The 15,206-nt window shown below is 65.5% G+C and overlaps 2 protein-coding genes across 3 annotated transcripts in view; both read left to right on the top strand.

Moving 5' to 3' along the window:
• Nucleotides 1–5,096, top strand: part of RGS12 (regulator of G protein signaling 12) — a gene marked incomplete at both ends in the record, with an annotated part of 77,772 nt that extends 72,676 nt beyond the window's left edge. The window contains one exon of the mRNA XM_080697424.1: nt 4,870–5,096. Within this exon, the coding sequence (XP_080553550.1) occupies nt 4,870–5,096 (227 nt within the window). The remainder of the gene's footprint in view (nt 1–4,869) is intronic.
• A 1,497-nt stretch (nt 5,097–6,593) lies between these two features.
• HGFAC (HGF activator) lies at nt 6,594–12,477 on the top strand (the record flags this gene model as incomplete). Of its 2 annotated transcripts, none has more annotated exons than XM_080698174.1 (14): nt 6,594–6,701; nt 7,232–7,415; nt 7,508–7,604; nt 7,686–7,765; nt 8,262–8,384; nt 8,487–8,618; nt 8,792–8,902; nt 8,986–9,160; nt 9,346–9,431; nt 9,676–9,934; nt 10,876–11,015; nt 11,125–11,265; nt 11,345–11,493; nt 12,295–12,477. In XM_080698174.1, 14 exons carry the CDS (start codon nt 6,594–6,596, stop codon nt 12,475–12,477), a joined length of 1,968 nt encoding a protein of 655 aa, XP_080554300.1. The 2 variants fall into 2 exon arrangements, with proteins under 2 accessions (XP_080554300.1, XP_080554299.1); XM_080698173.1 differs by having other exon boundaries at nt 9,346–9,479; nt 9,703–9,934.
• Between the last annotated feature and the right edge of the window lie 2,729 nt (nt 12,478–15,206).

The following is a 15,206-nucleotide window of genomic DNA, read 5'->3' as shown; positions in this document are numbered from 1 at the left end:
TAGGAAAGGATTACACAGTTTGTAATTAAATGGATTGCCCCTAATATACTGGCTTTTAAAAATGTACTGTTCACCCAACACAATTCTTGAGCACCTCCTGTCTGGCTGCCAAGCCCAGCTGCCCTGCTTCTGTGTTCACCGTCTGCGGCCCCCATGTCTGCTCTGCCCTCTTTACCTGGGACTACCCCACCTGGGCCGAAAATGGCGGACAGCAGAGGTGGGGTGGCAGAGGTGGGCATGCTGGTGTCATCCAGTTGTTCCTGGAACCAGAGCTGAGATTGGCCTGGGCTGGTGCGGAGCCTCTGCCCACTCACACGCTGCCCCGGGCTCTGCAGGGACTGTCCCTGACTCCATGCCTAGGGCATGGCCGACCGTATGGAGGACTAGGCCATGTGGTTGCCCACACAGGGCCAGTTTCCCTCCCAACAGGGTGTTGGCATGGATACAGTGCCTGGCCAGGTGGCCTCCGCTGGCCTGTCCCTGGCACATTCGGGGCACTGGGGTGGGGACAGTACCAGCAATGTAGGGAACAGGTCCCTAGCACCCTGGGAGACTGGCTGTGCCTTAGAGGAGATGACAGAGGGGCGTCTGAGGCTCCGCCAGCCTGTCCCCAGGCTGCTGACAGCCATAGACACCGGCCTGCCCGGTCTTCCCGGAGGCAGAGGCTCCTCCGGGGCTGCAGTCTCTTTGTGCACTCTTTCTGGACACCCTGGATGCGCCCTAATAAGGCTCAAACGGCGCTCCTCTCTGCAGGGAAGCCGCTCACACAGCCTGCACCTGGCGCTGAAGGAAGTTCACTCATGCTAACCACGCGAAATACCTCTTAGTGTCACCAACCCGCTACCCAGGGCAGGAAATGCTACCCACGGGGCCCACCGCATGAGCCAGGCCACCGTGAGGAAGGCACCTGGGGGTCCAGCCCTCCAGAGGCCTGGGGACGGCCACACCTGTGTGAGCTGGCCTGCATGTGGCCGCCCCGCCCTCCTGGGCGTCTGTGTTCTGATACGTAAGCTAGAGGTTCCCAATGAAAGGGGCGTTGGCGCCCATCTCGACAGCTGCTCGGGGTGTGTGTGTGTGTGTGTGTGTGTGTGTGTGTGTGTGACGCCCACAGGCCTGGTGCATGTCCACCTGGTGTGCGCCTGGTGTGTATCTACAGTGTGTTTTCCGTCCATATGGCACACGTATGCCCGCCTGTGTGTGCCGTGTGATATGTGCGCATCTATGTGTGTGGGTCTCTATGGTGTATTTTGTGTATATTTGCGCCTTGACACAGGAAACTGCAAAATGCCTGTCACGTGGTGGGGAAAGCCAGGGGGCGCCCCCTCTCCGCTCTGTAGAGCTTGCCTCGGGCAGCTGTCCTAGGCCCCTGGCTGGGGCGGCATGCCTTGTCCCTGATCTTACCAAGGAGAGGTGCTCTGAAAGGTTGTGGGCCAGGAACACAGCCCAAGATTGGGCAGCCTGAAGCCGGCCTCGCTGTTCACTGGGTTTTGTGTTGCTGGGGTGGAACCAGGGCCTCACTAGGCCTGCCAGGAAGCGCTCTGCCCTGTGCTACACCCAGCCCTTTTTATTTTTTATTTCGAGGCAGGTTTTCTCTAAATTGCCCTAGCTGGCCTTGCATTTCCAATCCTCCTGCCCCAGCCTCCCAAGTAGCTGGAGCAACGGATGTGCAGCCCTGTGCCAGCCTCGCTGCCCTGCTAACTGTCCCAGGCTGCCTTCCTAGAGCTACCTGGGGCTGGTGGGACGCCCGAGGCTGTGACTCCAACTCCCCGTGTGGCCAGCTCTCTTTGCTGCGGCGGTGCACGTTTCTGCACATCCTTGGCGGGGTTGGGATTATATCCTAAAGGACACAGAGCTCCTAATGAGGGGAACGGGCTGTGGAACTGTTTGTGGTAATGGGATTTGAGGTCTGACCGTAGCAGGACCACCCCACACTTGGGGGTCATCAAGAGCACAGGAGCACAGGTCAGCCATAAGACCGGGTGGGGACACCTGGAGCTCTCCCAGGGCCTACTTCTTCAATGTCCCTCTATGGACGTTCCAGCCAGCCCTTCCCCGCACCCTCCCCATTCTGAGGCCTCCATCCCACTGCCCCCGCCCAGCCCAGGCACAGCCTTCGCTGTCCTCCCGGGAACCAGCAGCCTGGACCTTGGAACGTGGTCACTGGAGGCTGTGGTCAGGTCCTGGCTGCGGAAGGAGGCCAGCAAGCCCCTCGCGGCCCCTTCAGGAAGGCCAGGCTCACAGGGTTGTGGCCAGGCTGCACCCCTGCTCTGCAGCAGCGGCAGCCCCCAGGTGGCCCAGGGGACACAGGCTCAGGGGCTGCCAGGAGGGCTGGGCATGAGCCCTCCAGGAGGGGTCCTCAGGCACCCTGGGCTGGGCTTCTGACCTACAGGCATCAAGCCCCAGTCTCTCAGCTGCCAGGGCCCCCAAGGGCATGTCATTCCCAAGGACTGTGGCTGGGTTCCCCACCAGGGGTCCTGGCCCTCACTTCCGGGTGATCCAGACCACTGCCTCACATGGTCAGTCCCGGGCTGACCTCTCACCCACTCCTGGGCACCTCCCCAGCTCTGGCAGGACAGCTCCCCTGTTGAAGCAACTGTGGCCCGGCCTGCCTCCGCCAGCCCAGGACAAGTGTGCAAGGGTGACTCCTAGGCCCGAGTCACTCACACCACTCCAATCTCGCCGTGTCGTTACTGCTGGCCTCCTGGAGGCCAGCCTCCACCAGAGCCTCCCCAAAGAACCGCCTCCTCAGTCCCAGCACCCATCTCTTGCTGAGGCCCCAGGCCCCTGCACCCCGCTGGCCAGCACTGGCCCCAGGTCCCTGGCCTGGGTGTGACACCTGGTCCTCCAGCCCCCCCAGCCCCATCTGCCTCTACCTGACATCAGCCAGGTCTCAGAGTGGACGCCACAGGCTGCAAGTGGCCTGCGATGCAACCTGCCTGTCCCCAGGGCAGGAGGGACTCTGCCACTGGGCCTGGCTGCAGCACCCCAGGCCACCAGCACGGCAGCCTGCAGGCCCTTGCCCCACACTGCCCTCCAGGAGGGCCCGACTACTGTGGCCATCTCAGTCGCAGAGTCTCAAAGATGGGTTGGGTAGGTGGACTCGGAGGCCCAGGCCCAGCCCAGAGGACATTATCGGTGGACGAGCAGGGGACCCTCGAGGCCAGGCAATGGGAGGGGCTGGCTGACAGCAGGGGTCCTCCAGGCCCGGAAAGGAGCAAAGCTGGTTCCCTTCTGGGTGGGCTCCACCAGGCGCCCTCAGGGGAGCCACGTGGAACCAAGGAGGGGAGCATGGGCCCCAGAAGGCTGGCTCAGCCTCAGTCTGGGTGTTCGAGAGTGTTGGGCAGAGGTCTGAGGAAGCAGGCTCCCAGGGTGGAAGGAGGAGGCCAGACCTACTCCGCGGTTGCAGACACCCCTGGGGCCCTCTGGAGGGGCAGGCCTCGGCAGGCCGGCTGGCAGTGAGTCACGGCCAGGGCTGCGCTTGCTCAGCGCGGCTGGGCTGGGCCGGGCTGGGCCGCCCTCCCTGCTTGTATGCTTCCTCGGCCCTGCAGGGGCTGCCCGTTCCTGCAGACGGGCCTCCATCCTGGGCACATGGGCTGCCCAGGTGGCCACACAGGGCTGGCGAGGGACAGTGGCCTCTGGCACCGCTCCTGGCCCCGAAGCCTGGCCTTGGAGACCGGGGGACCTGTGACAAGCAGGGGTGGGTGGGTGCTCCCTAAGGGGAGTACTTGCTGAGCAGCAGCGACACTGGCCGGACATTTGCGGTCTTGGCCATTGGGCAGGGAGCACCCTGCCGCTGGCGCCCTGGAGCCAGGAGGAGCCTCTGATGCCGCCTCGACTTGTCTGAGGATGGGCTGGGTGGCCTCAGAGGACGCCGCGCCCTCTGCCCACAGGCCTGCACTTGCTGGGTTGGTTCCGCGAGGCTGTGTAGAAGCCATTTCTGGAAGCCTGGGGCTGAGGGTGAGGTGGGCCGGGGACTTTGGGCCACCACGTGGTCGCCTGAGGGCCTGGCTGAGCAGGGCAGGGGCAGGCTCCTCCCCACTGCAGCTGGGGCACTGAGGCAGGCGGCTGGTAGTGGGGACTGGAGTTCTGGTTCTCGTGGGTCAGGTTCTGCTTGCTGGGCAGCGGCGCATCCCCAGAGTCCCACCTCAGACAGCACGAGTCACTAGGGGAGGGTCCCCAGCAGAGGACATGCTAGGGTCTATCCCCAGAGGCTGCCCTGGTCCCGGTCTGGGGGTTTGGAGTGCTCAGTGTGGGGAGCAGATGCCACTCTCAAACTGGGCCACACTCATGAGCCCCTGCTGATCGCCCGCTGTGCCTGCCTGCATGGGGCCCTGAGGACCACCTTGGAGTGGCCATGGCACTGTCCTCCAGGGCTTCTGGGCTGAGCTGCAAGGCCTTGGGTGGAGGTGGCTCCGGCTAGGGACAGCTCCCCGTCCCCATGGACGCCATGGGAGCTGGGCAGGGGCATCCACATGTCCTCTGGGAGGAGGAGGAGGAGGAGGAGGAGGAGGAGGAGGAGGAGGACGCAGAGCTGAGGAGGGCTGCACAGATGGGTGGGGTGGAGGTGAGGCCCCCACAGTGGTGCAGGTGTAGAATGCCCTGGGCTGCCCGGGCCCGCCAGCCCCCAGGCCCAGGCCCCTTGCTGCTCCAAAGACAAGCCTCCTGACACTCTGGGCTGGCTGGTGGCATGGCCCTGTGTACTTTCAGAGGGGCCAGCAGTGCTGTGCCGCTGTAACAAGAGGCCTCTAGGGGGAGCCCTGGCCTGCAGCCCCACCTGGCCCTGGGTGGACAGTTCTGCTTGCCTGCACACTGGGTTCTGGAAGCCTAGGGCCAGGCCAGGAGGTGACGCCTCTCTCCTCCCTGTGACAGGGGGCAGGGCCCGCCGCAGCCGAGACCTCCCGGTCAACAAGATCATCGATGTAGACCTCGTGACTGACGTGACACCCAGACTGGGTGGCAACGTTCTGGGGGTGCAGCCAGACCCCAGGAGGGCAAGGGCTGGCCGGCCGCCGACGTCAGACCACTCCAGCCTGAGCCCCAGCCCAGGAGAGCCTGCCAAGCCCAAGGCCAACACGCACCATGCCACCTTCGTCTGAAGCTGACCACCTGGCCCCTCCAAGCCACCGCGGCCTCTGCTCACACATGGACAGCCTGGGAGTCTGTGAACTCCTGGGGCAGCGGGGCAAGCCTTCCAGGGAAGAGTTCTCTGAGGCCCAGGAGCAGCCACTGGGCGCCACACAAGAGCCAAGCCAGGAGTGGACAGGAAGACCTGGTCGCAGGGCTAGCTGTCCAGCCCCGCGTGGCCCCTCGGCGTTCAAACTCAGCCCAATAAAGTATTTTGAGTGTCATGTGTCAGCCTGGTGCCGAGGGCTGAGCACAGGTGCCGCCCTTGGTGAGCTCGGTTCCCGGGGACTCAGGGAGCCTCATGAAGGGCTGTTACCAAAGGTGGATGGTCCTGAGAAGCAGAGTGCCCGGGAGTGAGGTCAGGGGATCCTGAGGAGAGGGAGCTAGGTGCCCAGGTCCCAGGGTCAGAACCCCCTCGACCTTGATGTGCAGAGAAGTGGAGGCCACCTTGGGAGGCCAGGCTGAGCCTTGGGGTGGGAGGAGGGGGCCTGCACCCCCAGCCCCCATCTTGTCCCCGCCACACTGCTCACGGGTTGGTGTGGGGTCTTTTGGCATCTACTCCCCTCCATCATCTCTTTGGGGTGACCACTAGTGGTCAGGCCTTGCCTGGGAATGGCACTCAGCTGGCCACTAGTCTCCTCCTTGGGCACTGCCAGGCCCAGGCTGCCGTGAGCCACTGCGAGGGGCCTGGAATGGGGGCGGTCCTGGCAGCCTTGTCAGAGGCCTCCTGCGGTGGCAGTGTTTCCAGGGAGGGGCCGCAGTGGTGGGCTGCCTGGCAGGGCTGGGGCCTCGGGATGGGAAGCAGGAGCCTGGCCTTGCTGTGCGCTGAGCCCGCTGCGGCCCTGCTCCCGAGCGGGCCAGCGCTCACCCAGGGCCGCTCAGGTGGAAGGGGAGGCCCAGAGCCGGGGGCCTGGGGGACTCAGCAAGCCAACTTCAGCCCCGGCAGAGCCCCAGGCCAGAGGAGGGAGCCAGTCCCTGGCGCCCTGCCGTGCCAGCACGGCCCCAGGCCAGGGGCACTGACCAGGACAGACCGCAGGGTCAGAAGGCTTCCTGGAGGAAGTGCCCCAGCTTGCCCGGCGGCAATGTGGGGAGGGTCCTGGGTTCCCTCGAGTCAGGCCAGCAGAGGGTCCCGCCTGGGCTTGTTTACAGTGCTCAGTGGGCCACCAGGGCCACCTACCCTTGGTGCTGCTCTGAACAGTGCCACCCCCGCCTCCGGTCAGGGTGTGGGGGCCATGAGACTGAACCTCGGGCTCCTGTGAAGAGTTCACAGGCATCGTGGCTGGCTCTGTGGTCAACGGGGCCTGCAGTTGGGCTGGAACCCCCAGCCAGTGTGGGCCAGGCCTGGGCAGGGGCGGGTGCGGGGCAGGTGGGTGGGTGCTGGACACTGGGGTTAATCATTTCCACCTGGCCTTGACCCCGCCTGCCTGGCTGCTGGCTCCCTCCCGCCTCCGCTGCCCTCAGGAGGAGCCATGGGGCGCTGGGCCTGGGTCCCTGGCCCCTGCCCCCCACCTGGGCTCTGCCCCCTCCTGCTGCTGCTGCTGCTGCTGTCTCGGGGATCCCAGCCCCAGGCCAGTGGGGTGAGTGCTGACCCCGTGCAGTGTGGCCAAGGATTCCTGTGTCCAGGCAGTGCCTAGGACAAGGCAGAGAGGGTCCCCCAGGGTAGGGGTGGGGCTGGGCCAGGGTCCCAGTATGGGGATCAGGGTGAAGGCTGGCCTTCAGGGGTGAGGTGGGATGCTGGGCTCGCATGGGGGGCCTGGGGCCTGACCTGCTGGGCCCCTCCTGGAGCTGTGGGTCCCACTGAGGCCTGGATCTCTGTGGTCTGGGCTTCCTGGTCCTCTATTAGATGGGAGACCCTCTGAGGGTCTCCTGTTGCTCCTGTCCACCCCAAAATGGACCCAGGGACCTGGCTGGGCTGTGACCTGAGCTCCAGGTGGGGGCAGTGGACAGGCCTGCAGGAGCCTCAGGGGGATTCTGAGTCCCTCAGACTCTGCTCCAGGATCCTAGGCCCTAGGATGGGACCCAAGGCTCGGGGCCACGACCTCCCCACATGGATCCGAGTATGGGGTGTCCCACACCCACCTGGCACTGCCCTTCTGACTTTTTCTAGAACTTTACAGAAGGCCCAGGACCTAATGCCATGGCCACTCCTAGCACCCCTGCAATCCTTATCACCTCTGTGGCCACGGAGACCCCGGCAAACAGCACTCCGCAGGCGGAGGCCAGGAGGCCTGGAGGCCGGGAGCCTCCCCCAGCCAGGGCAGTGCCCCCCAGTGGCAGGCCTGGGGACCAAGGTGGGTAGGTCGGCTCTGGGAGGGGCCCGAGGCCAGTCAGGGAGTGCTGGGCCTGTGGAGCCCTGCGGGAGCCTCTGACCCTGTTCCCACAGTGCTCACGGAGGACGGGCGGCCCTGCCGCTTCCCCTTCCGCTATGGCGGCCGCATGCTGCACGCCTGCACCTCAGAGGGGAGCCCGAGCAGGAAATGGTGAGTGCAGGCAAGCAGGGCAAGGACCCGGGCTGCGGCCGCCGTGTCAGGCTGGGCCCGTCACCCTGGCATCGTCCCCAGGTGTGCTACAACTCACAACTATGACCGGGACAGGGCCTGGGGCTACTGTGCGGAGGCCACCCGGCCTCTGGAAGACCCAGGTGGGTGCTGGGTCGGGGTGGGGGTCCCAGGCTAGGAGGGGCTGGGAGGGACTGAGGGCAGCCCTGCCTGCAGTGAGTGGGGACCTGTGGGTCTGACCCCCTGTGGCCTGGGATGTTGGCGACGCCCCTCCAGGCAGGACCTTGCTGCCCAGCTGTTGGTGGGGACAAGGCACCCTCTGGTGGTGAGGGCTGGCCCCGTGCCCACCCGGGGAGCCCTGGAGAGGCAGAGTGGGGGCGTAGTCCTGGTGGGGGCTGGAGTGTTGGGCAGCTTTGCTCACTCGGAGTCCTGGGCACACAGTGGACCACGTTGCCCGGCAAGGTGGGGGTCTGGCTTCTAGGATGCCAAGTGAAGACCTTGGGCCACTTGCCCAGGTGCCCGGGGGAGGGCCTGGGGTGGGGGGCAGACCCACACCTGCCTGAGGTGTCAGAGGGGACAGCTTAGGGTCGTAGAAGGACAGCCCCCTACCCAGCCCCCGGACCTCCCCTGTGTCCCCAGCTGCCCGGGACCCCTGTGCCTCCGGCCCCTGCCTCAACGGGGGCACCTGCTCCAGCACCCAGGACCCTGTGTCCTACCACTGCACCTGCCCCCTGGCCTTCACGGGCATGGACTGCGGCGTAGGTGAGGGCTGGGCCTGGGGGCCAAGCAAGTCCCGGGAGCGGAGGGAGCGGGCATGGGCCTAGGGCGTGGGGAGGGCAGTGGGGCTCACCAAGCCCCCTGCAGAGAAGTGCTTTGACGAGACACGCTACGAGTATCTGGAGGCTGGGGACCGCTGGGCCCGCGTGCACGAGGGCCGCGTGGAGCAGTGTGACTGCATGGGCGGCCGGGCCCGCTGCGAAGACACGCGGCACACAGGTATGCATGGCCACTGGGCAGCCATGGCGGGGGCAGGGGTGGTCCTGAGCCCCAACAGGGGTCCCGTCCCACTGAGAGGGGCAGAGGGGCTGCCAGGGTCACCGGGAGCCAGGGCCCAGGAAGACACCTGCTGGGCTCTGAGACCCCAGCCTAGCGTCTGCGCCCTCCCGCAGCTTGCCTGAACAGCCCCTGCCTGAACGGGGGCAGCTGCCACCTGGTCGTGGACTCGGGGACCAGCGTCTGTGCCTGCCCACCGGGCTATGCCGGGCGGCTCTGCAACATTGGTGAGCACCGGGCGGCCTTGGGGGCCGGGCGCAGTGCAGATGGCCTCATCGCAGCCTGGCCTCACTGCTCACTGTGTCCGCAGTGCCCACCGAGCGCTGCTTCCTGGGAAACGGCACGGAATACCGTGGCGTGGCCAGCACCGCTGCCTCGGGCCTGGACTGCCTGGCCTGGAACTCGGACTTGCTCTACCAGGAGCTGCACGTGGACTCTGTGGGTGCCGCCGCCCTGCTGGGCTTGGGCCCCCATGCCTACTGCCGGTCAGCACCCCGGGGTCACCCAGCACCTCCTCTGGGGTAGGCAGGGTGGCTCCCAGTCTCCCGGGAGGCTGCACCTGGGTGGGTGCTGGGCAGAGGGTGCCTGTCGGCCCACAGAGTCAGCAGTGTGGCTCTGGGGACCAGGAGCACCCCACAGGCCCCCTACATGACCTCCCCCATGCCTGCAGGAACCCAGACAAGGACGAGAGGCCCTGGTGCTACGTGGTGAAGGACCATGCACTCTCCTGGGAGTACTGCCACCTGCCAGCCTGTGGTGCGGCTTGTGGAGGGAGGGAGGGGGGGTGGGTGGTGCAACTTCAGAGTGGGGAACCAGGAGTGCCTGGGTCAGATCCCCAGGGGCTGCCTGAGGTCTTTGACCATCGGGTGGGCTATGGGGAAAGCCTGGTTCTCGCCGTCTGTCACTGAAAGAGGAGGAAACCGGGGCTCCGGGTAGGGTGGGCCCTTGTCCCAGCACCTGTGGAATGCTGGGACTGTGACCAGGTGACCTCTGCCCCCAGAATCCCTGGCCCGAGTCCAGCCCGCAGCCCCTGAGGTTCTAGCGAGCCTGCCTGAGTCCGCGGCCCCAGCTGCTCGCCCGACCTGTGGCAAGAGGCACAAGAAAAGGACGTTCCTGCGCCCGCGCATCCTCGGGGGCTCCTCCTCCCTGCCCGGCTCCCACCCCTGGCTGGCCGCCATCTACATTGGGAACAGTTTCTGTGCAGGGAGCCTGGTGCACACCTGCTGGGTGGTGTCGGCGGCCCACTGCTTCTCCAACAGGTGCGTACCCTGGCCCACGGGCTGGGCGGCCAAAACCCAGTGCCCTCCTGCCCTGGCCCCACACGCCAGCCCCATTCATCATATCTGTGCCCAGTGCTGGCCTGCCCACCCTCCCTCCAGCCAGGCACACTGCCTGGGCCTTCCCATGTGTCCATCCTGGTCCCTCTGTCCACCTGCTCCCTGTTCCCCACGCCCCGGACTCCACACTCAGCCCCAAGCTGGGCCCTGACTGAGGCTCCATAGAGCCCTGGGACAGGGCACAGGGTCCTCATGGCCCATCTCCAGATGGAGGGCGGGGAGCGTGTGAGGGTGGGGGCAGGCCCTATCCCTTACCCTGCCCAGGTGCTAGAGGGATGCCCACCTGGCAGGAAACAAGTGGGTACTGATGGCATTGGAGCCCCCCAGGTCACCGTCCAGCCAGGGACACTGAGGCCCACCCACTTAGCTGGCTCCCAGCAGCGGGCATGGGACCCATCTCCCTCCTGCCACAGGAGGCTGAGCTCTGAGACACTAGGACTGACCAGGCACAGCTCTGTGTCCCATGCTGACCACGAGGACAGTAGGGTCTAGGGGAGGCCCTGCAGAAACTGAGGCCCAGTTAGCACAGAGCGGCTGATGGGGGCCTGGGCTCCCTGCCCTGCAGGGGTGAAGGGCTGTATGTCCCCAGCTGAGACAGAGCCTCCAGGCAGGGCAGCGCTACCCACTGTCCCGGCTCAGGGCACACGGGGCTGTTAGTGGGGCAGTCCTGAGCTTTAGCCCTGGCCTGGAGCTGGGCTCACTGTGGCCCTACCACCCCACGCTCCTGTCTCTTCACTCTGTCCATGGGCCAGCGATGCCCATATCAGAGTCCTGCACAGGCCTCTCCTTCAGCCTGGGCCAGGGGAGAGTGCCCGAGGGGCCTGAGGAGAGGGCCAGGGCCCCGCTGCCACCTGCCTGCTCAGCCCCCCCAGGGAGAGCGTCTCCGTGGTGCTGGGCCAGCACTTCTTCAACCGCACCACGGATGTGACCCAGACGTTTGCCATCGAGAAGTATGTCCCGTATTCCCTGTACTCCGTGTTCAACCCTAGTGACCATGACCTCGGTAAGCACAGGGATGAGCTTAGGCGCCGGAGGGGGAGGGCCCACAGACGGGGAGGGAGGCGGCGGCTGGGGACTGCATCAGCAGGACCTCCGCTCGCTCTCCTTCCCAGTCCTGATCCGGCTGAAGAAGAAGGGGGAACGCTGTGCCGTGCGCACCCAGTTCGTCCAGCCCATCTGCCTGCCCGAGCCGGGTGTCTCCTTCCCCGCTGGGCACAAGTGCCAGATTGCGGGCTGGGGCCACATGGAGGAGAGTGAGTGGGCGGTCCCTCAGGGGCCCGGGAGCGGTGGCAAGCCGCAGGAGCTCGCCCAGCTAGGCACCCTGTCCCGCAGATGCGAGCAGCTACTCCAGCGCCCTGCGGGAGGCCCTGGTGCCCCTCGTCGCTGACCACAAGTGCAGCAGCCCCGAGGTGTACGGCGCCGACATCAGCCCCAACATGTTCTGCGCTGGCTACTTCGACTGCAAGTCCGATGCCTGCCAGGTACGCTGCCCTGTCCCCCGGGCCAGACAGCAGGCCTCTGCACCTGGGATGAGATGACAGGGCTGCCGGGCTCAGCACAGACCCTTGGACCGAAAGCACACCAGTGCTCCGGGGACACCCAGTCCTGGAGGCTGCCAGGCCCCTGAAGGCAGGGCGTCCTCACAGCAGGGACAGAAACACTTCCTCAAACAATTAGGGAGGCTGCGGCACAGAGACAGCCCAGGGTCACACGAGAGGCACCTGGGTACAGTCCTGCTGCCAGCCAGGGTTAGACACCAGACGACAGGCACCAGGGTACAGCCCTGCTGCCAGCCAGGGTTAGACATCAGACGTCCGCTGTCTTCAAAGGGCTCATCAGTCACCACTGATCCCAATAGCCAACCAGGGTCCAGGGCTCTGCTGCCTGGTGATGGTCACATGTCAACCCAAGCCAAGGCAAGGCCCATTTTATAGGGAGGGAAACTGAGCCCAGAGAGGTCAACACAGCTCAGAAGCAGTGTAGTGCGTGGAGCCAAGCTGTTGGGGGAGCCGGGCACTTGGTCTCCTGAGCGCTGCCAGGGGCTGCCAGGCCGTGTGGTGTCGCAGGGTGGCCCTGTGCTCTGCACCTCTGGTGCCGTGAGTGCCTGCCTGTCCCCTGAGCTGTCAGGCTTGGGCCCTCTCACTGGGAGTGCCTGCGGCTTCTCACTCTCTGGCGTTTGGGGGGACGGAGGCTGGGGGAGGAGGGGCCCTGGAGGACTCTCCATGTCCCTGGGCCAGGCCCTGGCTGCTGGTGGGTGGCTCTGACTTGTGTCTCTGTCCCAGGGGGACTCGGGTGGACCCCTGGTCTGCGAGAAGAACGGGGTGGCCTACCTGTACGGTATCATCAGCTGGGGTGATGGTTGTGGGAGGCTCAACAAGCCAGGTGTCTACACCCGCGTGGCCAACTATGCGGACTGGATCAACGACCGGGTACGGCCTTCCAGGAGGCCCACAGCTTCCTCCTGAGTCCCGGGGGGACCCCCACCTTCTCTCCACTGCCTGCCTGCAACAATAAAGATGTTTCCAAACACCTGTCCGCGCCGTCTTCAGCCCAGCCTCCCGCCTGAGCCAGCCTGGGCAGGCTGTAATGCCATGGCCTCAGGGCTGGGCTTCTGGCCAGCACAGCTCCTCAGTGTAGAAGGGAATCTGCAACCCGCTCGGAGGGCCTGGTCCTATGGCCATGGGGTCAGGCCGGCCCAAGCCCTCTCCAGGCCTACACAGTGACCAGCCCACACCCCTGCAGGGCTCACCCCAGGTGGGAGTGTGTGGCCAGGGTCCAGGAAGCCTGGGCTGTCCCAGGGTAGGACATGGAAGCTGAGTCCAGACCAGTGGCCTGAGAAATATGGACCTCCAAGAAGGCCGCCACAGCGCCTGCTGCTGGCCAGCCGCTCTAAACCGCAGCCTCACTGCCAGTGGTGCCCTGGCTGTGACTGGCTCTGAAGGGGACGCATTAGGTAATGGGGCTGAACGCAGGGAACCGGCCCCCGCCCCAGCTCCAGCCAGGCAGGGTGCCGAGGCTTATCCCACCGGAAAGCAGGCCAGGAGGCCAGGGGCTCAGACCACCTGGCCTTTGGGCTGCAGGGGGAGTTGGGCTGTCCTGAGGTCCTAAAGTCCATACGCAGGACAGAAGGTGCAGGACAGACCGCAGCCCTCCTCCTCCAGCGCAGCCTCTTGGTGGGGGGGTCTGTGGTTCCTATGGGGGGGCTCTCTCCACGCCCCCTTGAGCCTGCTCACCTCTGAGTGGGGGGGCTCTCCACGCCCCCTTGAGCCTGCTCGCCTCTGAGTGGGGGGGCTCTCCACGCCCCCTTGAGCCTGCTCGCCTCTGAGTGGGGGGGCTCTCCACGTCCCCTTGAGCCTGCTCGCCTCTGAGTGGGGGGGCTCTCCACGCCCCCTTGAGCCTGCTCGCCTCTGAGTGGTGCTTTGCCTGCCCACCCGTCCGTGCTGCAGCCTCCCACCTCGCCCACCTTCTTCCACGTTCTGGAACACAGGAGGTCTCTCCTGTGCACCCCTGACGTGGCCATTGGGTGTCCTGGAGGTCCTCCCGGGCCAGTGCAGACGCCTGGATAGAAGGACACGGGCTTTGCACTGAGATGTCTGGTTCTGGCTTGCTTAGGACACGTTCAGAACCTGGCTGTGTCGTCTGACGGGAACGGTGTGGCCATCTCATAGAAGCCTTGCGGTCATTCGATGCTGGTCTTGACTGCGGTCACCAGCACTCCCGAACCCTGCCTCACAGGCTGGCACTTGGTGGGCGCTCACTTGCCTGGATGGGTGGCATGGCCACCCTGGTTGTGGAGGTGAGAGCAGGGGACAGGGTCAGCATGACCAGTAAGCCTCACTGGAGTCGTGTTCATGGTTGACTTCCAAGAGCAAAGGGGAGACAGGGTCCTGGAAGACGCAGTAGGGTGGGCTCTGTCCCCATCCCCACCCCACAGTCAGCCTCTTCTCCATCACCCACCCCTCCTCCAACAACCACCCCTTCTCCATGCCGACCCCTCCTCCATCACCTGCCCCTCCTCCATCACCTGCCCCTCCTCCATCACCTGCCCCTCCTCCATCACCTGCCCCTCCTCCATCACCGCCCCTCCTCCATCACCCGCCCCTCCTCCAACAACCACTCCTTCTCCATGCCGACCCCTCCTCCATCACCTGCCCCTCCTCCATCACCTGCCCCTCCTCCATCACCTGCCCCTCCTCCATCACCCGCCCCTCCTCCAACAACCACTCCTTCTCCATGCCGACCCCTCCTCCATCACCTGCCCCTCCTCCATCACCGCCCCTCCTCCATCACCTGCCCCTCCTCCATCACCTGCCCCTCCTCCATCACCTGCCCCTCCTCCATCACCTGCCCCTCCTCCATCACCTGCCCCTCTTCCATCACCTGCCCCTCCTCCATCACCACCCCTTCTCCAACACCTGCCCCTCCTCCCTCGCCCACCCCTCCTCCAAGTCTATTCTTCCTCCATCACCTGCCCCTCCTCCATCATCCTGCCCCTCCTCCATCGCCGACCTCACCTCCATCACCTGCCCCTCCTCCATCACCTGCCTCCTCCTCCATCACCACCCCTTCTCCAACACCTGCCCCTCCTCCCTCGCCCACCCCTCCTCCAAGTCTATTCCTCCTTCTCTATCACCTGCCCCTCCTACATCATCCTGCCCCTTCTGTGTCACCCAGTGCTGGCCTGGGCCCAGCCACCGGTTGGTCACAGCCCAGGACAGCAATTGGAGGACAGAGGCAGGTGTAGGACCACCACAGCCTGTTCTGAGGGACAAAGGGGAGCATGGCCCCATGGCCTATTTGGGGGTTTAGAGTGTGAGCGTGGATCCCTGCCGCTTGTTCTGTGGATGGAGGAGGAGCATGGGCCCCCCACGACCTGTTCTTGGGGACAGAGGGAGTGTGGGCCCCTCACAACCCATGCTGGGGGTTGGAGGAGGAGCGTGGGCTCCCACATGGTCCACTCTGGGGAATGGAGGGTGTGTGGGGGCCAAGGAGCATGGCCCCCACAGCTAGTTCTGGGGGACAGAGTGAGTGCAGGCCTCCCACGGTCTGTTTTGGGGGACAGAGAGTGACAGTGGGTGGCTCCCATGGTCTGCTTGGGGGACAGAGGGCCCCATTTTGGGGGTCAGAGGGCTGCATGGCCCCACAGCTCGTTGTGGAAGCGGAGGCCTGCTCTGAGACACGTGCGCCTCCTGAG

Source organism: Muscardinus avellanarius (assembly GCF_963383645.1).
Source record: "Muscardinus avellanarius genome assembly, chromosome: 6".
In the NCBI taxonomy this organism is placed as follows: domain Eukaryota; kingdom Metazoa; phylum Chordata; class Mammalia; order Rodentia; family Gliridae; genus Muscardinus; species Muscardinus avellanarius.
This window is presented reverse-complemented; position numbering and strand designations above follow the sequence as displayed.